We start from the raw sequence: 25,905 nt of genomic DNA on the forward strand, positions 1-25,905 counted from the left end.
CTTGATGTCAGTTAGCCCGGACACTCTCCATTTTACCCTCATTAGCAGACTCACCTTTAGTTTTCCTTTTGGGTAAGGAAGCAGGCAACCGCCCAGCTCTGCAGAGTTGGGAAACAGGTCTGTGTTTCTCAACACTACTTAAGAAGTTTTCAACAATTCACCTTATTATATTCTCAACACTACTTAAGAAGTTTTCAACAATTCACCTTATTATAGCCTCTTTTCACCAACTGCCCCCATCCCATAGATAACCAGGTGCTGCCAATTCCTGAGCTTTGGGGGAATTCTTTAGTATCTATTAGTTCTTGACACTCTCAGCAGCAACATTAAATTCAGTTTCTGGTATCCTAAGTCATCGATCACTTTACATCTTTCTTTCCACCTTTCCCCACTGTTTTCACTGAGGCCCCCTTCCAGTGTTCCCTATCTTCATAACTTTATCACTTTTAAAATATTCCTTACTGTCATTTAATGGAGTTTAAGAAGGGTAAAACGTAGACATATGTGCTTAATCTGTCATCTTTACCTAGAAGTTCAAGTCCTCATCTTTTCCAAATCTTCCAAAATTAGTTAAGTTACAAGGAGATCAACTAAGCACAGTGCAAGACCATGGGTAAACCAATTTGGAGCCCCTCACACCAGCTGCCTCTTCTGGGGTCAGTGAGAAGAGTTATGAATGACACCATCACTTTCCAAAGCCTTTCACTGAGTTCCAGCTTCTGCAGACAAAGTCACTTTGCTCACCTGTGTAGGACACGGCACTGCTGTGCATAGCAGGGAGAAGCAAGGTCCCTGAGGAGGCTGCAGAAACTCAGAGCTTTTATGCAAAGCCCAGAGCCAGCACTGAGGCTTCCCAAGAGAAAGAAATCCTCCACAATGCACAGCACTGATTTCTAAGCACGGAAAAAAAGAGAGTAGAATCCCTCACACTCCCAACTCACTAGTATAATAATGCTACTATAACTTTTCTGACTTGAGACAAGGGGGACAGAATGTTCCAGCTTCCCCAGGCATACTGGAGCAGAGAAGATAAGGCCAGCCACCAGTTATGTCTCGAAGCAGTAGTGTACGGGTACAGGATGGGAGGTGTACGTGCTGGTTGTAAAGAACATTAAAAAAAATAGGAAGAAAAGTGTTCTGTTTTTTTCCCCCTGATGCACTACCACTTTTAAACCATGTCAAGGACAAAATTCTCCCCCCACTACCGCAGACTGCTCATGACACCCTAGCCCATGGTGCCTCTGTCCCAGGCATCCCGCCAGCAGCCCAGTTACCTGTGGATGATGTGGTACCTCTGAAGATACTCCAGGGCCAGGGCCAGCTCACAGATGTAGAGTTTCACAGTCCCCTCTGTGAAATGCACATTCTGCTGCAGATGGTAGCGCAGGTCTCCTCCCAGGAGCAGGTCCACCACCATGAACATGTCCTCCTCGTCCTGGAAGGAGTACCTAGGAGCACAGAGGGACAGAGAACATTAGGGGTGGAGGCACCTTCAGCACCCTCAAGACCAATGCCCCCATTTTACAGAAGAGAAAACTGAGGCTCAGAGAGAGGCACTGAGTTGCCTGAGTCATGGTGCTATGGGAGTGGAGGGGAAGGGGCAAAGGCTTTTAATTCTCAGGCTGCCTCCACATTTGTTGGGGTTTCCTCACTTCTTACATAGCAAAGGCAAGCAGGAGTACCCAGCATTAGTTCCCAGGCTCTGGCAGACAGATGATAGTTTAACTACGACAGGACTCCAGCATGTTTCTTCATCTGTTTTAGCAGGTGCTTTAATGAGATGGTGTCAGTTGTTTGCAGGAGCTAGCCTCCAAAGCCACACTCCCCTCCCAAACACTCCCTCCATTCCCTGCACATGCATGCTGCTCCCCACATGGAGCTTGTTTCTGCAGCTCTTGAACGCAGTGGTGTTATGGGACATCCAAGTCTAGGCCTTAAGGGAACGGGCAGTTTCTAATTCTTGCCTCTTGGAACCCAGCCAGATCCAAGCCACATGAAGAGGACAAAAGAAGGAAAACCGAATCCCCAGCTGAGTTCCCAGTGACAGCCAGAGCCACTGCCCGCCACACAAGTCAGCCGCCTTGAGCATTTTGATATTCCACTGCAGCCCCAGACAGCATGTGGAGCAGAAGAACAGTCCAGCTGAGCCCAGTTACCCCACAAAACATGAGATGATTAAATGGTGGTGTTTTTACACCATTAAGTTTTAGGGTGGTATTTTGTTTTGTTTTTGAAACAGTAGAAAATTGATACAGTACCAAATTCATTTTTAAAAAATGCACTTGGGCTTTCTAAGGACTGAAGAGCCAACATATAGAATCTGAGACTGTTGTTAAACAATTGTAGGATAGCATCACATCACAAAATGTTGTCAAGTTCCTTGTAGATTCATGGGGTATAATAATGGAATCATGTAACATAATCACAGAATTGCAGAATATAATCATGGAAGCTTAGATCTGTGTCTTAGATCCTTAGATATTAGTCCGAATCAGTTAGGTCCTTCCCCTCACTTAACAGAACAGGAAACTGAGGCCCAGAGGGAAGAAGGGACTTGGTGAGTCAGTGTAGGTGTGGGGACAAGAACCCAAATCCCCTGGCTCTCACTCGCTGCAGTGCCCTGATGACCATACACTGTTGGGATGTTGCTGTAATGCACCCCCACTGTGTTCCAGTATCCTGGGTGTGCAGCCCTGGGGAGGGAGCCTGATGTATGATTTGGTCCCAGGACAGGCAACAGAACCGCATGCTTACAGGACAGGGAATTCCAGGGTTGGAAGGACCTCTAATCCCCTTCAGCTCCTATTACAGAGATTGGGGTCCAGGTGAGAGGAGATGGCTGGACACAAGTCATATCTATCCTCTGTGTGTGTCTTACCCATTGTTTATAATTGTTCAGAATTAAGGCAAGGAAGGTGGCTATTTATTGTGTCCCCAGATCATGAATTTACCAGGTGCTTACGGAACACCTACTGTCTGATACACATTGGGCTATGTGCTGGGGACACTGGGACAAAGAAACTGTCTTTGCCCTGGAGGAGTGCACAGTGCCCTGGGAGGGCCGGGCAGACAGTCACTGACAATGCACGGGTGGGCGTTCTAGGGGTCTTTCCAGGGTGCGGGGGAGTGTGGGAAGGGAGAAGGCCAGTGCTCCAGGAGGCAAAGGTGGGCAGGAGGAATTGGGAAAGTCTTTGCCCATAAGGGGTTTACCGGGTCAGGAACACACAGGCTGTGTGACTCAGACAGAGAGGGAAACAGTGTGACCCATGGCGGGAGGCTGGATCATGGCCTAGTACCCACAACCTGCACAAACAGCGGAGGGCCACCTTTGGGAGTCACCGTGGTGACATGGATGAGCAGGAGTGGAGTAAGATACAGTCCCTGCTCCTCATGGAATTAGAGACTGGAACAAACCTCAGAGATGGAATGAAGTGTGTATGGTCAGAGACTCACAGGAAGTGCTGCGAGGGTGGAGGGGGCAGGGCTGAAGCTGCCGTCTGTCTCCTAGGCTGTTCTGTGCTGAGAGGCCCTTCTGCCTTTCTGGGCAGAGGCACCCAGAGTACCCAGGGGCAGCCCAAAGCCTCACTGCTGCCCAGACATTCCCAATATTTCTATCATAATTTCAAGGCACTATTTCTAGAAGTTTCAGTGAGAATATTTTTGTTTGCCCAGAAAGCTTTTATTACTGTTGATATTATTAATTATTATTTTCACTCTCACTCTTGGCTTCCCGAAGTGCTGGGATTATAGGCATGTGCCACTGAGCCCGGCCACCAGCTGGACTTTAGATCCGTTTCAGGGCCAGTATAACCTTCATTCATGCTCCTCCCCCTCAACAAAGAGGAGCGTGTAAGTGACACAGTCTTGCTGGGAAGCACAGGACTACCTTGTTTTACTGTACTTCACTTTCTTACAAATTAAAGGTTTGTGGCAACCCTGCCTCCAGTAAGTCTATCAGTGTCAATTTTCCAATAGCGCCTGCTCAATTTGTATCTCTGTGTCACCTTTTGGTAATTCTTGCAATATTTCAAACAGTATTATATCTGCTATAGTGATCGATGATAAATGGTCTTTGATGTCACTATTACAATTGTTTTGAAGCACTGCAAATGGCATCTGTATAGCACCCAAAGCTTCATGGATAAATGTTGGACGTGTTCTCATGCTCCACTGACCAGTAGTTTCCCATCTCTCACTTTCTCCTTGGGCCTTTCTATTCCCTGAGGCATAACGACACTGAAATTAGGCCAGTTAGTAACTTTACAAAGGCCTCTAAGTATTCAAGTGAATGGAAGAATCACACATCTCTCACTTTACATCAAATATTAGAAATGATTAAGCCTAATGAGAAAGACATGCCAAATGCCAAGATAGGCTGAAAGCTAGACTCTTACGCCATAAAGTTAGCCAAGTTATAAATGCAAAGGAAATGTTATTGAAGGAAATAAAAATTGCTACTCCAATGTACACATGTAAGACATGAAAGCCAAACAGCCTTATTGCTGATATGGAGGAAATTTTAGTGATCTAGATAGAAGATCAAATCAGCTACAACATTCCCTTAAGCCAAATCCTAATCCAGAGCAAGGCCTTAACTCTCTTCAATTCTGTAAAGGCTGAGAGAGGTGAGTGAGTTGCAGAAAAAGAGCTGGAAGCTAGCAAACGTTGGTTCATGAGGTTTAAGAAAAGAAGCCATCTCCAGAACATAAAAGCACAAGGTGAAGCAGCAGGTGTTGATGGAGAAGCTGCAGCAAACTACCCAGATGATCTAGCTCAGATCATTGGTGAAGGTGAATACACCAAACAGGAGATTTTCAAAGTAGAAAAAAATAGCAAATAGCTTTATATTGGAAGTAGATGCCATTTAGGACTTTCATAGCTGGAGAGGAGAAGTCAATGCCTGGCTTCAAAGGTTCAAAGGCAGGCTCTCTTGTTAGGGAGGCTCTCTTGTTTCAGCAGCTGGTCACTTCCAGTTGAAGTCAATGCTTATTTACCATTTTGAAAATACCAGGACCCTTAAGAATTATGCTAAATCTATTCTGCTGTGCTCTGTAAGTAGAATAAAAAACCCCAGATGACAGCACACCAGTTTACAGCAAAATTTACCAAATATTTTAAGCCCAATGTTGAGACCTACTTCTCGAAAAAAAAATTCCTTTCAAAATATTACCACTGTTAGTCACCCAAGAGCTCAGATGGAGATGTACAGATTAATGTTGTTTTCATGATAAAACAACATCCATCCTGCAGCTAATGGATGAAGGAATAACTTTGACCTTTGAGATTCAATATTTAAGAAATACATTTTGTAAGACTATAACTGCCATACATAGTGATTCCTTTGATGGATCAGGGCTAAGTAAATTGAAAATCTTCTGGAAAGGATTCACCATTCTAGATGTCATTAAGAACATTCGTGATTCATGAGAAAAGGTCAAAGTACTAACATTAACAGGAGTTTGGAAGAAGTGGATTCTAACCCTCATGGATGAAGTCGTGGGTTCGAGACTTCAGTGGAGGAAGGCACTGCAGATATGGTAAAAGTAGCAGAAGAACTAGAATCAGAAGTAGAACCTGAAAATGTGACTGAACTGCTGCCATCTCATGATAAAATGTTAAAAGATGAGGAGCTGCTTCTCCTATGGATAAGCGAAGAAACTAGCTTCTTGAGATGGAATCTGCTCCTGATGAAGGTGCTGTACACATTGTTAAAATGACACAAGAGGTTTAGAATATTACATAAGCTTAGTTGATAAAGGGGCTGTAGGATTTGAGAGGACTGTCTCCACTTTTGAAAGAAGTTCTACTGTGTACAAAATGCAATCAAACAGTACCACTGGCTACAGAGAAATATTTCATGAAGTGAAGAGTTCATCACTGGCAAGCTTCATTGTTGTCTTATTTTAAGAAATTTTCAGTGACCCCAACCCTCAGCAACCACCACCCTGATCAGTAAGCAGCCATCAACATTGAGGAAAGACCCTCCACCAGCAAAAAGACTGTGATTTGTTGAAGGAAGACTCAGATGAGTGTTAGCATTGTACCTATCAAGTATTTTCAGATGAAGCTATGTATACTTGTTAGACATAACGCTGTTGCACACTGAATAGAGTACAGTATCGTATAAACATAACTTTTATAGGCACTAGGAAACAAAAAAGAATGTTAATAAGACCTGACTGGGGAGAGAACCTGCAGAGAGGGAAGCAGGGCTGGGAGCTAAATGCAGAAAGAGGCACTGTTGGAGGTACTGGCTCCCACCTCGTCAGAAGAAAGACCTAACCCTGAACTTCATATTTACATGAGCAATGACTGTTTTTTTTTTAAAGTTAAGTTACTTTACTTTGAGTTTCTGTGACTTGGAACTGAGTTACCTGATACAAATTTTCATGTATTTGCTACTGGATAGAAGAATATAGATGCCCCAAAAGAAACCACAGGAATCAAATACAATATGCCTCCTACAGATGTGCAATTTTGTATTCTAATAGCTGATGGACTGTTGAAACATTACATTAATAACCAGTGAGTTCTGTACTCTCAAGTCACAGCTAAACTGTCAAAGGGTATCTCATTCAGTATTCCATCAGAACTCTCTGAAGGAGCAACATGAATTTTCAGAGGGAAATTTGCACACTGGAATGAATCCTAAAGAGGAAAACCAAAATGCAAAGAGAACAATAATTTAAGAAATAATTCAGGTTGTAGCTTTTTCTCACTGCACATCCACATTCTGCCCCAGGCCACAGACCCTACATTCCCCGCGAGACTCAATATTATTACTGGAGAACAGAGAATGACCTTTCATTTATCTCTCTGTAGTTTTGCACTATTCCACAGCTTTGTGACATTGTCCCTTTTGCTTCTTCTCGTATTAGAATTATAATTGTATTCTCATAATAGTGCTGAACATTGTCATGGAAATGATGGAGATCACAAATAAGAGAGCTAAGCTCTATCACAGTAACTCTGACCTATGGAAAAATCTGGATAATTAGGTTCTCCTTGCAAGAGCAAAGAAAATTGTGTGCTGTGAAGGCATAAATCCTTGCCTGGCTATTGCAATAGAACAACATAAAGAATGCGATTTTCCATGTTTTATTTTTTAAAAAATTACTAATTTCCTACTTTATTCCAGAAAGGATTCAGGTGACTTGTGAAATGTATATAACATAATGGAATTAAAAATAAGGAAGACAAAGATCAACTCACAGAAAAAAAAGGAAACCAAGAAAATAGAATCAGGAAAAAATACCCCAATTTATGCCTCAAGATCCTATGTGCTTGCCTGAAATGGGCCATCAATGTGCCTCAAATCTCCCCAGCACACAGAGTAAAAAGAGAAACGCGATCCGCCACATGATTCAGAGCTGATGTGGAAAAAAACCAATTGTTAGGGAAAAGCAAGATTTTTGTCCTAGTACTGAAATCAGCGGGAAATTTCTTCCACTGGATTCTTATGAAGATAGTGTTCTGTAATGTGGTGAACCATGGGTCCACATAAAATAACTCTAAACACAGTAATAAGTGGAACAGGAATTTTTTGCATGATGTGCTTCAGGGTAGGCTGAAGGCATTAAAAATCCAATTTCATAGAAGCACTGCCACATGGGGCAAAGCAATGAGACTGTGCATCATGCTCACGGATGAACTTTCTTCAGAACAGGATAAATTTAGAGCAGAGCACGAGGTGAATGTTCTTCAGGGACGACTTCACAAAGACGGGCTCACACACACAGCAGCAAGTACTCAGTAGGCTTCTCCTATGCATTTGGCTCTTGCCAGAAGCCAAGGATTTAGTGGGAGAAGTCAGCACTTGAGTGCTTAACTGGGCTTAAGATCTTCATAAGGGAGCTGTCATGTTAGGACAAGTCCCTGGATGGACCCACACTCTCACAATTCTACACGTTCACCCACAATATTCCTTATTCCTGGAGCACCACCTCTGTCCTCTTGTCCATCACTCACTTCTCAGGTTAGTGCAGGGTTCCCAAACCCAGAGCAGTTTTGCTCCCCTGGGGACACTGGACAATGTGTGGAGACAGTTTTGGTTGTCACATTTGGAAGGAGTGCTGCTGTCATCTAGTGAGTTGGGGCCAGGGATGCTGCTAAATATCCTACAATGCACAGGACAGCCTCCACCACAATTACCTACTGCAAAATGGCAACACTGCTGAGGTTGAAAAACCCTGGTTAAGACTGATGCTCCCTTCTTTAAGCCTTCCCCAAGCCTGGAAACTGAGGCGGGCAACCCCCTAGTCCCTTATGATAATAACAGTTAACACTGATGTCATGCATACTCTGTGCCAGACACCGTTCTAAGTGCCTTATTTTCTTATTTTTATTTTTTGAGATGGAGTCTCCCTCTGTTGCCCAGGCTGGGATGCAATGGTACGATCTTGGCTCACTGCAACCTCTGCCTCCTGGGTTCAAGCAATTATCCTGCCTCATCCTCCCTAGTAGCTGGGATTACAGGCACGTGTCACCATGCCTGACTAGTTTATATATATATATATATATATATATATATATATATATATATATATACACACACACACACACACACACACACATATACACACACACACACATATATATATATATTTTTTTTTTTTTTTGAGACGGAGTCTTGCTCTGTTGCCCAGGCTGCAGTGCAGGGGCTGGATCTCAGCTCACTGCAAGCTCCGCCTCCCGGGTTTACACCATTCTCCTGCCTCAGCCTCCTGAGTAGCTGGGACTACAGGTGCCCGCCACCTCGCCCGGCTAGTTTTTGTATTTTTTAGTAGAGACGGGGTTTCACTGTGTTAGCCAGGATGGTCTCGATCTCCTGACCTCGTGATCCGCCAGTCTCAGCCTCCCAAAGTGCTGGGATTACATGCTTGAGCCACCGCGCCCAGCCAGTTTTCATATTTTTAATAGTGACAAGGTTTCACCATGTTGGCCAGACTGGTCTTGAACTCCTTACCTCAAGTGATCTGTCTGCCTTGGCCTCCCAAAGTGCTGGGATTACAGGTGTGAGCCACCATGCTCGGCCTAAGTGCTTTATGTATATGCACTCATTTAATGCTCCCAACAATCCTTTGAGGTAGGAGTTATTACAAACTACCTTGGATAGCTCAAGACCTTGAGGTTCAGAGAGATTAAGTAACATGTCCAAGATGACAGCCAGGGAATGGCAGAGCTGGGACTGAGCCAAGATAGTCCATGTCCAGAACCCAGACTCTGTGCTTGATGCCCTATAGCACTTTCCTTGCAGTCAAGTCACCATCGCTCTCCTGGTCTCTTTTCCCCACCAGCCAGTGAACTCTGAGTAAGGGGACCTAGCTAATTCAGCACTATCCCCTGCATTTAGCACATAGCCAGGAGCATCCCACACACTCCGGAATGAATGGGCCACAAACACCTGAAGCACCCACATTCTGTGGGGCACATTGGGTCAGTCAATGATGTCTACACAAAAGTGGGGCATTGTACAGAAAAAAGACAGAGGGTAGAGGGTTGATGGTGAAGGAAGGGTGCTAGGCCCTGCTGTTTATGTCACTGCCTACAGGAACCTGCTTTTTCTCTGGCCTCTTGTTGTCACAGAGACCAGGAACTCCCATTAGCCTGAGTGACTCACCGGTCCCTCTCCCTTGCAGGGTGCAGAAGTGATAGATCTGATGAGTGAGTCCAGAAGCAGCAGCTGTGCTCAGCACAGCTCCCTTGGGCTCCCCTTCTGCTTCAGGACCTGCCCACAGAGGGCTTATACTCCTGCCTGCTCTCTCCAACAGCCAGGGCCTGGCTAATGGAGGGGGACTTGCAGGTGACCACCGTCTCCTGTGCCTCGGACGTGATTCCATTTCAGAACTCAAGAGTTAGCAAGCCGTTTCGGCTGCTGATCTACAGTGGGTTTCTCTGATTGACTGTTAGCATGAATTGGATACTTCCACCTCCACCTGTCAGACTCCTGTCTGTTAGTCCTAAAATCAAGAAGGGAGGAGAGGTTTTCTTCATAGACCCCCTGCTCATCCCTTAACACTTGTCCCATCTAACCATGGGATGTGGGCATTATCACCCTCAATTGCCCAATGGAGGAAACCAAGTCCAAGAGAGGTTAACTGGTCCAAGGTCCCTAGGTCAGTTTTCTTGGAAAGCATGTCATCATCAGCCTCGGAGGCTGCTTACAAACTAAAGGTCAGCCATGCTAATAACACAGGAAATACATGTGAACACATATGAGGGAGGTAGTGCCTGTTGCTGGGGGAAATCTGGAGTTGGAACAGCTTGGTTCAGCTCCTCCTCTTACCTGACGAGTGACTGACTCTCAATCTCACCTTGCCCAGGGCCTGGCCAACAGTGGAGCATCCACAAGCCTTGCGCAGTTGTTAAAGGTAGGGGAGGTGGAAAGGGAAAGGAAGAGTCTGGAGGAAACCCTAAACCTTTTTAGTCTCCAGGCAGCATGATGCCACTTGAACTATTTGAAACAGGCACCTTTCTTCACTTCTTCTTCCTGAGGCAAAAGTCACTGGGTGCCCAGAGATGATTCTGTGGGATTCAGAAAATCTCTGCAGTCAGGAAAAGCCACGTGTCTACAACACTCATCTCCTGTGTTTTTACTGGGTGGCATCTGCAGGAGCAATGAGCTGGGCATCTTCTCAGGCCACTTTCCATTCCATCTGACCACTGAGGAGAGCAGATGGAGGGGAGGTCTCACCCACTATGCTCACCTCTAGCGATTCTTAAAAATGTAACAGCCAGCAAGAGAGGAGCTAAGAATAGCCTCACGGGCTACAGAAATCCAACTATGGAGCGCTGGGCTTTCTGACAGCTCATATTGTACAAGGGAAAAAGAGTTTATCAAGCCTAACTTGTGCTTGATACATGCCTTTTTTTTTTTTTTTTTTTTTTTGAGACGGAGTCTGGCTCTGTAGCCCAGGCTAGAGTGCAGTGGCCGGATCTCAGCTCACTGCAAGCTCCGCCTCCCGGGTTCACGCCATTCTCCGGCCTCAGCCTCCCGAGTAGCTGGGACTACAGGCGCCCGCCACCTCGCCCGGCTAGTTTTTTGTATTTCTTAGTAGAGACGGGGTTTCACCGTGTTAGCCAGGATGGTCTCGATCTCCTGACCTCGTGATCCACCCGTCTCGGCCTCCCAAAGTGCTGGGATTACAGGCGATACATGCCTTTAATAACAATCACAATGATAAGGTTTTTATTATTTTTTTTTATAGACAAGGTCTTGCTGTATTGCCCAGGCTGGTCTTGAACTCCTGTCCTCAAGCAATCCTCTTGCCTTGGCCTCCCAAAATGCTGGGATTACAGGTGTGAGCCACTGTGTTCAGCCAGCCCCCCGCTCCCCCCCACCCACCTTTTTTTAAATTTGACTTGAGGTACAAGAGTCTTAAAGCCACTCAAACATGATAGCTCTCATCGTTCTTCACACCGGACTGATTCTCACCTCCTATCTCCTTTCCAGGAAGCCGAAGGAAGCTGGTTAGCTTCCAACTGCCTCCCGTATACCAAGGCAACAACATAGGAACCTCTCAAAGCCATCCAGCACTTCCAGGCAGAGGCAGTTTGGGGCAGGAGCGACTGTGTGATGAGGCGAAGGCAGGCTACAGGTCCACATTGCCCCCATCCCACTCCATGGAGGGGCTTTGAAACAGGCACCAGGGGCTTTTGATAGAGGAGATAGTGGGAAAAATGCACAACAAAGGAGAGGCATACATACTGTTCACGGGGACAGTGAGCCTGAAACAGTAGCTCCAGCTCCCTTAGCAGTGGAAAGAAAGCAAAGGGCAATGCAGAATGACCAATGCAGCTCTCACCACTTGATTAAATAAGATGAAGCCAAACTGCTGTTCTTGGGCCAAATTCCAGAAATTTATAACTTGCATTCTCTTACAAGGGGCATTGAATGAAAGAATGGGGAAGGAATAATGATAACTCACATACGCTGAGTGCTTCCTATGTACTAGCCATGGTCCTAAGTGCTTTTTATAATACCATTGACGGAGGCTCCTGGCTCTATGTGAGCTTTTTACATTGGAGATCTCACTTAATTTTCCAATGCTTTAGTGCAGGCATTATTATGGCCATTTTAGAGGTGACAGAACTGAGGTTCGGAGAAGCTGAGTAACTTGCCTAGTGTCGCACTCAGCTTTGCTCCAACCCCCTTCCTCTGAAATCCTTTTGCCAACCACACCTTCAAAGCCCTTTTATACTCTCTCAAAGACCCTTCCCTTCAGCCACACAGTGCACACCCTTCTGAGTCTACAGTGATGAACTTTTCAGCATTCAGGACACATGCATCGTTTGTTGAATATAATCAACCTGTTTCTAAAAACCAGTCATTCTGTTTGAAGACACTGAAAATATATTTCCCATTACTTTAAGTGGGAAAAATTACAATGCATTGCTCTTCAAACCAAATTTCTCAACCAATTTCTTCAAACACAAGGTAAACACAACAAAATAGACAGGAGATCCATCTGCTAATATGTCAAGTGTTTCCATTCCATCCTCATGATCAAACACTAAATATAGTGAATGATGTTTTGGGTTTTTGCAGTAACAGGGTCTTGTTTACCCTCAGCAGTGTCTGAGACCCACATCCCTGTGGCGATAGATACTTAATATGATTTTTCAAACTGACTACACTTGGTGCTGACGTTTCACTAGCTGTACCTGAAATGTAACTTGAGACTTGCCCTGATATCACATTGTAAAAATGTTATATTGAGTTTCAGGACTGTAAATCTAATTTTTTCCATATAAACAATAGCTGAAAAAGTATTGATAGATACATCCAGGGTTGAGTCATGTGAAATTGCCAGTGTTTACCCAGTTTTGACCACAGAAGTAAATTTCGTATGGTTCAATCTAATACAGTTCACACAGCCTTAGTAATAAAAATCAAGAGGCACCGGACCAGGAAAATGTTAACTGCAGAGGCGTTCCGCAGGGTGAGTATGCCTGAACGTTTGCTGAACACCTGCTATGTACCAGGCCCTATCATGGGAGGGGGAATCATTCATCAACCAGATGTGGTCGCTCTACTCAAGGTGCTCACTGTACTCTAGGAGGGGAAGGACAAGGTAGCGTAGAAACACATAGGGGAGGGACCTATCAAAAAAGGGGAGGGATTCTGAAGGGGAAGAGACGTCTAGGTAGAGTGGAGACTTGAATTGGCTCATCAATGTCTGTTCCACCCTCCTGCAAGAGTGTCTTCCTGTAACTGCAAAGGCTAGAAATCTGCCAAGCTCATTTCCCAGACTCCGTGCAGCTAGAGCTGCTTCATGATTGAGGTTTCTCAGTAAGTTGCATCCACGTAAGACTCAGCAAAGTGGGGCGAGGTCTGAGGTCTCATTCTGGGAGGCAGCTTCTCAGCTGCAGCAGGGGCAGCCACATCCTCTGCAGGTCAGTTCTCCCTGTGACTTGGGGCAGAGCTCTGAGTTTCAGCCCAGAGTCAGCTCTTCTGCCTCCCAGGGATTCTGAGAAGACATTTCATACCCTGTAACAAATCCCTTTCTCTGAACTAACTAGACTGTATTGAAGAATAAGTCCTGGTTGAAGCTTGAAGCTAAGCCCTGGTTGCTACAACCAGAGAAGAGCAGAGAGCAGGGACAATGGTCCAGAAATAAGGAACAGCATGAACAAAGGCTGAGAGGAGTGGTGAGCATGGGTTCAAGCTCTGGATGGCTGGGGTGAGTGCTGGAGAGGGGTAAGATGGGAGTGAGGAGGAGACCCTTCAAGAAGGGCTTTGTACATCATGATGAGAAGTTTGGACTTTATTCTTGCACAAGGGGAAGCTACGAAGGAGTTGGAAACAGGAGAAAGTCCTGGTCAGATCTGAGTTTTGGAACAGCTGCTCTGGCGGCTACATATCCGATTAGTCGGAGGACTTTTGCTTTAGGCAGGAGAGCAGTTGAGTCATTATTGCTTCATTGGTAAGCAGTGATGAGCCCCATTCAGCCGAGTACACAAACCCTATTGAAGTGTACAGGCTCTGGAGGCAAAGTCCTAGGTTCTGGGCCCCATATCCTCATTAGTCATACAGGGATTATTGTGGTGTTTACGTCCTGGTGCTGCAAAGATTTCATGAGTTATTATGAGTCAAGGGACTGGAAAACTGACTGACACATAATGAGTGCTTGAAAAATACTTGCTATTTTTGGCCAGGCGCGGTGGCTCACGCCTGTAATCCCAGCACTTTGGGAGGCCAAGGCGGGCGGATCACGAGGTCAGGAGATCGAGACCATCCTGGTGAACACGATGAAACCCCATCTCTACTAAAAATACAAAAATAAATAAATAAATAAATAAATATTAGCCGGGCGTGGTGGTGGGTGCCTGTAGTCCCAGCTACTTGGGAGGTTGAGGCAGGAGAATGGCATGAACTCGGGGGGCAGAGCTTGCAGTGAGCAGAGATCACGCCACTGCGTTCCAGCCTGGATGACAGAGCGAGACTCCATCTCAAAAAAAAAAAAAAAGAAAAAACAACTTTGCTATTTTTATTATTCTCAAGAGCTTTCCCATGAATCCAGCCTACTGCATCCTTCTTCAGGATGAACTCTGCTCTGGTCATCCTGAAGGACTTGGAGTTAGTCAAATATGCTCTCTCTCTCTCATACCTTTGTACCTTTTCTTATGCTGTTCCTTTGTCTGAAAGTACCTACCCTGTGATTCTGGGCCTAGCCAATTCACCATTTAAATCACTGCAGTGATGTCCCAATATACCTGGAATAAATTCAGGATCCCTTAACAGCCTACAAAGCTCTGTGTGATCAGGACTCTCTAATCTCATTTTATCTTGCTCTCGACTTTGTTTTCTTAATCTATTTATTTTGACTTTCATTCTTCTTTCTGTTCCAGGGTTGAGATCTTCGCACTTGCTGGTCTCTCTGCCTGCAGTTCTTACCCCTGCTCCACTTCCTATCATTCCTTCTCATCATTTAGTCTTAGTTCCTAAGATAACTCTCCAGGCAGGCCTTCTTTCACAGCCTATTTTTAGAAGCCCCACTTCTTTCTGACATCCTATAATTTTCTCTAAGCCCCTTTAAACCTTTCTTCATAACATTTATCCCTACGTAAAATAATCTCATTTACTCACCTGTTTCGTTGTGTCCTGTCTGCCCTTTCCCCCTACACACACATACACACGTGCATGCATTCACACAAGCACACACATACACACGTGAATGCATTTACACAAGCATGTGTGCACACACACACATGCATGTGCACAAGTACACACAAATGCAAGCCCTGAGAGCCAAGGCTTTCTCTACCAGTGGTTCTCAAACTTCAGCAGGCATTCAGAAGCACCTGGGGGCCTTGTGAAAACACAGATTGCTGGCCACACCTCAGAGTTGCTGACTTGGTAGGCCTGGGATAAAACCTGAAATTTGGCAATTCTATACATACAGATCTTCAGGTGATGTTGATCCTGTTGGTACGGGGACAGCACTTTGAGAAGTGCCGAGCTACATTTTTCACAGTTCTATCCAGAACACTCAGATGAATGCCTAATGAACACAGAAGCTCATCAATAGATTTTTAAGTCAATAACTCTTAACTCTTCGTTTATCCTTCAAATAAGGAAATCACTTATCACCTTCTCCAAGAAGCCTCCCAAACAAGAATAGGAGCTCTTTGCAGATGGCACCTTGTCTGACCTCCCTGGAATCCTCCACTATCCACTCAGGGCCTGGTCCAGGGCAGGAGTGTTCACTGAGTGTTCCTTCAGTGGTTAAGCCTAATGTCCTCCTTACAAATTTTTTTTCAAGTTATAGATATATAAATATATTTATACAGAAAGTAGCATAACAGACACATATATATTCTCCATCAAAACTAAGCAGATGTTACATTTTGCCTTATTAATGTCAGCTCTCTTTAAAAAATAAAATACTCAGCCGGGCCCGCTGGCTCACACCTATAATCCCAGCACTTTGGGAGGTCGAGGTGGGCAGATCAACTGAGGTCAGGAGTTTGAGATCAGCTTGGCCAAGAGGGCAAAACCCCACCTTTACTAAAAATACAAAAATTAGCTGGGCGTGGTGGCATGCACCTGTCATTCCAGCTACTCAGGAGGCATGAGGCAGGAGAATAGCTTGAACTCAGGAGGCAGAGGACACAGTGAGCTGAGATCGCACCACTGCACTCCAGCCTGGGCGCTGGAGTCTCAGGGGAAACTGCAGTCTGGGCGACTCCGTCTCAAAAACAAAAAAACAAAAAAACAAAAAAACACTCAAGAATTGGCTTACTCCATCCGTTCCTTCCTTCATCTACTCTTTCCAGAGGTATTAACAATTAGTACTTGATGTTGAGATATTCCTTATTTCTTTTTACTTTTACTACAATATATGCATCCATAAATCATATAAAATTGTGAAACAGATAAACATATGGTTTTAGAGAATATTGAGTTTATGCATATTAATTACTTGAAGCAGTGTTTGACATATAATTAAATACTCAGTAAGCATTGCTGAGTATTATTGTTACTGTTTTGTGGCTTATCTTCCCTCTTAAAGAAATTCTTGTAAAATTTATCCAAGATACATATAGATCTGTTCGTTTCACTTGATGTTATCACTATTTTTAAGCTAGCCATTCTGACAGGTGTGTGGTCACATCTCATTTGCATTTCCCTAATGGATAATTTGCATTTTAATTTGCATTTCACTAATGGCGTAGGAAGATGAACACTGTTTCATGTGTTTATTTGTATGTCCTCTTCTGTGAAATGTCTGTTCATGTCTTTTGCTCATTTTTAATTGGATTAAAAAAATTTACTGTTAAGATTTGATAACTCATTATATAGTCTAGATACAAGTCCTTTGTCAAATATGTGGTTTGCAAATATTTTCTTCTACTCTGTAGCTTGTTTTTTAATCCTTCTTCACAGAGTCTTCTGCCGAGCATAAATCTTCAATTTTAATGAGGTCCAGTTTATGAATTTTTACCTTTATGAAACATGCTTTTGGTCTGAAGCAAGTCTGAAGACTCTTCACTTAGCTCTTCACTCTTCACTACTTCTATCAATGTCAAATTTTTAAAACAAAATTTGTATTTTTATTTTATCTCCTTTATTTAATAGAAAGTTTAAAAATACCCTGCAACTTTCCCAGCCCATTTTGCTACTTTGTTGGCTATGTGACTGGTTCTATTTTCTCCTATGATATTTTTTCTCAAAATTTTACAGTTTTACACTTTACATTTCAATCCATGATCCCTTTTAAGTTTTTGTTTTTGTTTAAGACGGAGTCTTGCTTTTGTCACCCAAACTAGAGTGCAATGGCTTGATTTGGGCTCACTACAACCTCTGCCTCCTGGGTTCAAGCGATTCTCCTGCCTCAGCCTCCTGAGTAGCTGGGATTCCAGGTGTCTGTCACCATGCCCAGCTAATTTTTGTATTTTTAGTAGAGACAGGGTTTCACCATGTTGCCCAGGCTGGTCTTGAACTGTTGACCTCAGGCGATCCACCCGCCTCGGCCTCCTAAAGTGCTGGGATTACAGGCGTGAGCCACAGCGCCCAGCTGAGTTTTTTCAAAATACGTAAGGCATGAGGTTTGGGTATGGTTCATTCTTCTGCTTACCGTCATCCAATTACTATTTGTTGAAGAAGCGATCCTTCCTTCATGATATTGCTTTTGAAATTTTACAGTTGGGCACATTTGTGTGGTTCAAATTCTGTTTCATTGATCTATGTGTCTGTTCCTATGCTAATACCACATTGTCTTGATTACTGTAGTTACATAATAACACTTAACATTGAGTAGGCTGACTCCTTCTGCTTTATTTTTCTTTTTCAAAATCACTTAGTTATTATAGACCCTGTGACATTTCACATTAATTTTAAAATAAGTTTGTGCATGTCTGCAAAAAACTTTTCTTGGACTTTGATAGCAACTGCATTAAATCACTTGGAGGAGAATTGTTATCTTTACTATGTTGAATCTATGAACATGGTGTGTTTCCACACTTATTTAGGTCTTCCTTGATTTTTGTAATCAGCATTTTATCATTTTTGGCACATAAATAGTGTAAATGTTTTTGTTACATTTATATCTAGGTAGTTTATTATCTATGGAATGACTGTAAATGGGATTTTTAAATTGTTGCTTTCCGCATGTTTGTTGTTAGTATATAGAAGTGTGATTAATCTTTAGATGTTAATGCTGTATACTGTAACGTTGTTGTCACAGTTCTAAGTTGATCTTTATGCATGAATGTTGTAGAGCACAACCTTGCTGTCACAACTGTACACACACACACACATACATACTTCTTAGTTCCAGGATATTTTAATTTTAATAAATTCTTTGTTATTTTTTAATGTAAACAACGATGTCATCTGAAAATAGAGACAGTTTTATTTTCTTTTTTCTAATTTATATGCCTTATTTTTCTCTTGACTTACTGCAGTGGCTAGAACTTCCAGTAGTTTACTAAATAAGAGTAGTAAAAGCAAAAATCCTTATCTCATGCCCAGTCTTAGGGGGAAGGCATTCAGTCTGTCACCATGATGTTCCTTATAAATTGAAAAAGTTACCCTCTATTTCTAGTTGCCTGAGAGTTTTTATCATGAATGTTTACCACAGATGTTAGATGCAGAAATGCTCTTTCTGCATCAATTGATATAACAATAGGATTTTTTCGTTAGCTTGTTGAACATGGTAGATTACATCGACTGCTTTAAAAATATTGAACTAGCATTGCATGTCTACAGTGAATCCCAATTTGTTGTGGTGTGTAATTCTTTTTGCACATTGGTAGATTCTACTCGATAATAGGTTGGAGCAAAAGTAACTGTGGTTTTTGCAAAAAACCAGTTACTTTTGCTCCAACCGAATAATATTTTTGTTTAGATTTTTGTATCTATATTCAAGAGCTATGTTGTTCTTTCTTTTATCATACTGTCTTCATCTGCTTTTGTTATCAGGATAATACAAGTTTCATAAAATGAATTTAAAAGTATGCACTTCTTTTCCATCTTCCAGAAGAAATTGTGTAAAACTGGTGCTAATTCTTCCTTAAACATTTGATAGAATTCTCTCATGAAACCATCTGAACCTGATTTAATTTTCAGGAGCTACTGTGAATTTAATTTATTTAACAGATATAGGAGTGTTTATTTTTTCCTTGGTTGAATTTTGGTAGTTTGTGCTTTTTGAGGAATTGGTCCATGTCTTTTAAGCTGTCAAAATTATGAGTAAAAATGTGTTCACAATATTCTCCTTATCTTTTCAATGGCTGCAGAATCTGTATTGGCAGCCTCTGTTTAATTCCTGGTTTTCATTATTTGTTCTTCTTTCATTTAATGTTTGTCAGTCTTGCTAGACCTTGATCAACTTTCTTAAATATTTTTGAAGAATCAGCTTATCCTTTCATTGATTTTCTCTATTGCTTTCCTGTTTTCAATGTCGTTGATTTCTACTGTTTATTATTTCATTCTTTCCGCTTGCCTTGGGTTTATTTTGCTCTTTTAAATTTTTATTATTATGTTTAATTGACCCATAATAGTTGTACGTATTTACGAAGTACTGTGTGATATTTTGATACATGTATGCAATGTATAATGATAAAAATCAGAGTAATTACCATAAGCATCATCTCAAATGTTTATCATTTCTTTGTGTTGGAAACATTCAAAATCTGCTCTTCTAGGTATGTGAAAATATACAATAAATTGTTGTTAACTAAAGTAATTTTAGAGTGGTACAGGATTTTTTCTATACCACATCTACATAGGACTTTTTTCTCCTAGGCAGATGTATTTTTATATCTGTTAACCAAGCTTTGGCTATCCTCCCTCCATGCTTATTTTCCCTGCCACTTTTCCCCACCATTAGTAACCACTATTTTACTCTCTACTTCTATGAGATCAAATTTTTAGTTCTTACACATGAGAGAGAATATGAGACATTTTCTTTTCTGCGCCTGGCTTGTTTTATCTAACATAATGTTCACCAAGCTCATCCACGTTGCCATGAATGACAGAATTTCATTCTTTTTTATGGCTAAACAGTACTCTATCATGTACATATACCACGTTTTCTGTATCCATTCATCTATTTGTGGACACCTAAGGTGATTCCATATCTTGGCTATTAGGAATAGTGCTGCAATAAATGTGGGAGTGCAGATACTTCTTCTGCATATTGATTTCTTTTACTTTGGATATATACCTAGTAGTGGGATTGTTGGGTAGTGTGATAGTTCATTTTATTTCTATTTTTTTAGGACGCTCCATACTGTTTTCCATAATGGCTATACTAATTTACATTCCCACCTACAGTGTGCAAGAGTTCCCTTTTCTCCACATCCTTGCCAGCATTTGTTATCTTTGTCTTTTTAATAATAGCCATTCTAATTGGGGTGAGATGATATGTCATTGTGGTTTTGATTTACATTTCCCTCATGATTAGTGATGATGAACATTTTTTTCCACATACGCTTGCCATTTGTATGACTTCTTTTGACAAATGTCTATTAAGTTCATTTGCCCATTTTAAAATCAGATTATTTGCTTGTTTTTTGCTGTTGAGTTGCTTGAGTTACTTTTATGTTCTGAATATTAATCTCTTGCCAGTTGAATAATTTGCGAATATTTTCTCCCATTCTGAAGGCTGTTTGCAGGGGTCTTTGAAAACAGTATGCTGAGAATAGATAGGGCTCAAGGACAGTATCTCCAACTGAACTTTTAATGAACTCCCGTAGGCGCCAAGAAGGCGCGTAGATAAGAAAGAATATAGAAACAAGGTACTGAGTAGAAGGTTACATGTGGGAAAAGAAAGTTTGTTTTGCATTGCATTCTTTCTGCTGACGTGAGGTTTATGGAGTATAAATAAAGTGAGGCGGAGGCTCTGAGTGCGGCCGCCATGTTCTCTGTGTGTCTTTGTCTTTGTGTGTGTTCTTTCATTCTCCACCACCCCCGGTGCGGCCCCCAACAAGTGGCGCAGCGAGCAGGGTCAGCACGGGTGAGTAGGGGAGAACAAGAAGGGGAACTCCCTAGGAGCGGGTAAGGCTCAGATATTGTTAAGGGGAACCTTCTTAAGCTTTCATTATGGGAATTCCATCTCTCTGGCCTCAGAATATTTATGGCTGTTTCAAGGACTGTTGCTGTCTATGGGAGTAGAAGTGAAAGAAAAAGACTTTGAAGCGATTGTTTGCCCATGTTGAATAACATTGTTACTGGTTTCAGTATCAGACTAAAGTGCAGCTGAATCGGAAAAAATGGTTACAGGTAGTAAAAGCTTTGCTTAGAGCTCTCCAGTTAGGGGATATTATGCCTCTAAAATTGTGGACCTTGTGTAACTCTATCACTCAGACATTAGAGTTACTTGAGACTGATTCGGAGTGTGGTAATGTAGCCACAGGAGGAAAGGTATCTGAGGATTTGGAAAAATAAAATAAAATAAAATAAATCTGAAATGGAGCCCATTTGTGCCAGGGTAGCAAAAGGGGGAGAAGAGAAAAAGCCAGCTCTTCCTTCTAAGGGAAATTCTGACATGCAGTGTATTATGGAAATGCTTCAACAAATATTACAGATACATTCTTCTAATTTACCTTTGTGAGCTTTCCCTGTTTCTTTTCCTTCTGCCCTGTTAAAAGAGAATTTTCCAGTGCCTCCAACCCCCGGGCTTCCTTATCTTTACCTTTGTTTGGCAAAGTTTTCTCAGTGCCTTGCCCGCCACTGCGGGAGGGAGAAAAGGAAAAGATAAAAAAAAAAAAAAATTTAAGGAGCTGGATCTGTTTCCAATTATTTGTGCTTCTTTTGCTCCTAATGCTCAGTTGTCAAATGGTGGCAATAATGTCCAATTTAATGCCTTACAAATTAAATTTTTAAAAGAAATGAAAGCTGCCATTTCTAACTATGAACCCCTATCCTTGGTCTTCTTGATATTTTTTCATCAGAAAATTTGATAATTTCTATAGACTGGAAGACTTTGGGGAAGGCTTTTCTTGATCGTTCTCAGTGGTTACAATTGCACAGCTGGTAAATGAACAAGGCGCATGTACAGGCTAGAAAAAATGTTATGTGTGATCCCCCAGGAGCCACTGAGGAACAACTCACAGGCACGGGCCAATATGCTACTCTTAGTGCTCAGGCTGGTCTAGAAGATATTGCCCTTACTCAAATCAAGACTTTGTTTTTAAGGGCCTAAAATAAGGTAGAGATAACAGGAAAATCTTCCCTTTCCTCTGTGAAGATTTTACAGGGCACAAATGAACAATATTCAGAGTTCGTAGCCCGTCTTCAGGATGCTGTCTTGAAAATTGTGGGTGCTGATCTTGCTTCAAAAATTTTGTTACAAACGTTGTCTTTTAAAAATGCTTATGCTGACTGTCAAAAATTGTTAAAATCATTAAAGGCCAATGGGGCCAACTTAGATAAATATATTAAAACTTGTGTTAGTGTTGGAGGGGCTATTTATAATGCTCAATTATTTGCTGGAGCTTTGTCTAAAGCCTTAAAAGGAAATAACAAACAAGGTGTTTGCTTTCAGTGTGGTAAACCTAGACATTTCAAAAAAGAATGTCATAAAAATTGAACACTTTTATCCCTCAAGGCAGAAAGCTGCGTTTAGAGGTGTACAAATGTTGTGGTAAAGGTCGACATTGGACAAATAAATGTCGTTTCAAAACTGATAAAAGTGGAAATTTACTGTCTCCTCTCCTGGGAAATGGGAGCCGGGGCCCACAGGCTTGGGGCCCCAACAATTTATGTCACCAGGTCTGAAAGTGTAGTTGGTTTATCAGTCTTTACAAATGAGAAATATAAGAAAGGAAAAGAATGCACAAACTAACTAGGTTTCTTGTAATAAATCACTAAACTAGTCAAAGGACCAAAAAATACAAGATCAGCATGACTCTGAAGGATGTGAGATTATGGTTCTGCACTTGTTACATTAAAGAGCTAAAATAAATAGACGTAATATTAACAATAATAGCAGTAATAATAGCCATAGTATACTGAGTACTTACTATGTGTCTACTACTGTGAAAAAATCTTCACTTGCATTTAGTTCTTCCAACATCCCTTTAAGACTGACAAATTTTATAATTATTACCATTTTGTAGACAGGAAAACAGAGTTAAGACAGTTTTATAAATATATCCAAGGTCATATAGCTATTATATTTTGAAAATATGACTTTCTGTCCCCAGAGCTTACATGCTTAACCCTTTCCTCTAGACTGCTCTTTAAAGTACAAAAATGGTAGTCACCCTCCTTGGAATAATCGGAGGAAAGAAAAATCAATAACTAAGTAAAAGTTGTATCTCAGCACCAGATCCAATCCCAATTTCAAGTATCCATTTAGCCTTGGATAGCATCACTGTGTTTTGAAAATCAAAATCCGTTGAGTATTTTGTGGTCCACCATCTTTTACAAAGCAGATACTCTATTGAATAGTAAGCTACGAACTGAATTTCTGTACCTGTAATCACCTTATTTGTTTACAAATATTTGTTATTGACTAAATCTGCATACAATACCCAGTGAGCAATGGCCTACAACATCAAGGAATAAATTCAAGTCCTCCTTAAGGATCTCACACCTTACCCCAGTTTCTCAGCTTTATGTGGCAACTAAGCAGAGCGCCGCTGCTGACTTAGTTATTACTCAGCCTTATACTTTGTCTCCTAATAGAGTATATAAATTAGCTATTAGAGTGTGTGGCCCTTTGCCAAAAGGACATGATGTTACTAATAAAATTCTTATTATGGTTCAAGTCTCACAATTCATATGCCTAGAGGCAGGGGAACGTATTCTCAATAGGGAGGGTTTGGTAGCACAGAAAAAACTGTTTTTTGGGAAACTTTAGTTTCTAATCAAAAGCCCTTATGTTCATTGCACATTAATGAAATAGTTTTTAAAGGGTTAATTGATACGGTGGTGAATACGTCTATTATTTGTTTAAATTAGAGGCCTATACAATAGGAAAAAGACAAGTTTCAGTTATACTCACTGGCTTGGGTGCTGCTTCTGTGATTTATCAAGACGTAGAACCTTTAACCTGTGTCGGTCCTAAAGGTCAACAAGGTCAAGTGTTTTTTTTTTATTTTTATATTGTTCCTATCAATATTAATTTTTGGGAACAAGATCTTTCACAATAATTTGCTGCTTTTTTAAACATTCCTCATATTTCCTCAGCTGCCAAAAATATGATGTTCAAAATGGGCTACAATCCTTTAAACTCATAGCCACCACTCCTATTTAGGTGAAACAGTGACCATTATTTAAAGAAATACTTAGGACTCTAAAAGAGTAAGTCAAAAAACAAATGGCCGAGAGGAATATAAAGCCACGTATTTCTGCATGGAATTCCCGTCTTTGTCTTGTCTTAAAACTATAAATGTTTACATTAAACCTAGGGAAAGTTTACAGCCTGGTCTTCCTAATCCTGCCCTTATCCCACAAAGTTAAAAATTAATGGTCATAGATCTCAAAAATTGTTTTTTCTCTATTCAGTTACAACATCTTTTTTCTATTCTAGAAGGAGACAGTCACTTGGACAGCTCACGTCATTTAACTCCTTTGGCTTTACAGGAACTCCAGCTTGTGGAAGAGCAACTTCAAAAGGCTCATTTACATTATATCCTTCCCGATGTTCCCCTTTCCCTTTGTTTATTTCATACTTTACATTCTCCTACAGGAATGATTCATCAGACCAATCGGCCGCTAGAATGGATCTTTTTGTCCAATAAAACATCTAAACGCTTGGCTACTTATATCGATCGTTTAGCTGAACTGATCATCAAAGGACGGCATCACTGTCGACAACTTTGGGGAGGAGATCCTTCCTTAATTATCTCTCAATTCACTCATAGTCAGATCATTTATCTTCTTGCAAATTCTGATTCTTGGCAAGAAGCTTCATCAATCTTGTGTTACAGTTTATCCTTATCCCTTGGTGCAACAGGGAGAATTGTTTGCTATTCTCATGGTCTTACTTGATTTCCCTACTACTGGTTGTAATATTGTTAGTGATTCTCAATATGCCGTTTATGTTACTTCTTATATTTCTCAGGCCACTTTACCTCTTTGTGCTACTTCTTCTCTTCAAAAACTCTTTTCCTTGTTATTTTCTACTTTGAGCCAACGTCGAGCTCCTTTATTCATCACTCATCTTCGTTCTCATTCTCAACTGCCTGGACCATTAGTTCATGGAAATACTCAGATTGATTCACTTCTAACTGGCCACTTGCAGGCTGCAGAACAAGAACATGCTCTACATCACACTAATAGTTCTGGCCTTCAACGACGGTTTCATTTAACTCGTAAATAAGCTCGTTCTCTTATTCGAGCTTGTCCTTTCTGTGCTCCTTTGAGCATTCCATCCTTCCATCCTGGAGTTAACCCGAGAGGTACTCAAGTTAATCAAATTTGGCAAATGGATGTTATACATATTCCTTCTTTTGGACGATTAAAGTATGTTCATCATACCATTGATACTTCTTCTCATTTTCAATGGGCCACTCCGTTGCCATCTGAGAAAGCTGATTCTGTTATTACACATCTCTTAGCTTGTTTTGCCATTATGGGCATTCCTTTTATACTTAAAACTGGTAATGCCCCTGCCTATGTCTCTCATAAATTACAAGTTTTCTTACAGCAATACAATATTCAACATATCACCGGGATCCCGGGCAACAGTCAAGGTCAAGCCATCATTGAGCGCGCAAATTTAACTTTAAAAACTCAACTATTAAAACAAAAAGGGGGAAATGAGCAAAAAACCAGATTTTTTTGAAGGTTAACCTTTCTATCTTAATTTTTTTGATTTTGAAGGTTCTTTTTACCTTAATTATTTTTTGAATCAATGGAGACAATTCCAAGACTCCGTTGTCGTAACCCATCTTTCCTCACCTCCCTCGGTGATAGTCCCCGCTGACAATTTAAAGATTTGGTATCCT

General features: G+C 41.6%; 1 protein-coding gene across 3 annotated transcripts in view; it reads right to left on the minus strand.

Moving 5' to 3' along the window:
* The window catches only part of STK32B (serine/threonine kinase 32B), a 440,152-nt gene that overhangs the window by 166,396 nt on the left and 247,851 nt on the right, over positions 1-25,905 (minus strand). For all 3 annotated transcript variants that reach the window (XM_025385064.1, XM_025385063.1, XM_025385065.1), the window contains exon 4: positions 1,275-1,448. In XM_025385064.1, the coding sequence (XP_025240849.1) occupies positions 1,275-1,448 (174 nt within the window). The remainder of the gene's footprint in view (positions 1-1,274; positions 1,449-25,905) is intronic.

The sequence above is a fragment of the Theropithecus gelada genome, chromosome 5 (assembly GCF_003255815.1).
Source record: "Theropithecus gelada isolate Dixy chromosome 5, Tgel_1.0, whole genome shotgun sequence".
NCBI lineage: Eukaryota > Metazoa > Chordata > Mammalia > Primates > Cercopithecidae > Theropithecus > Theropithecus gelada.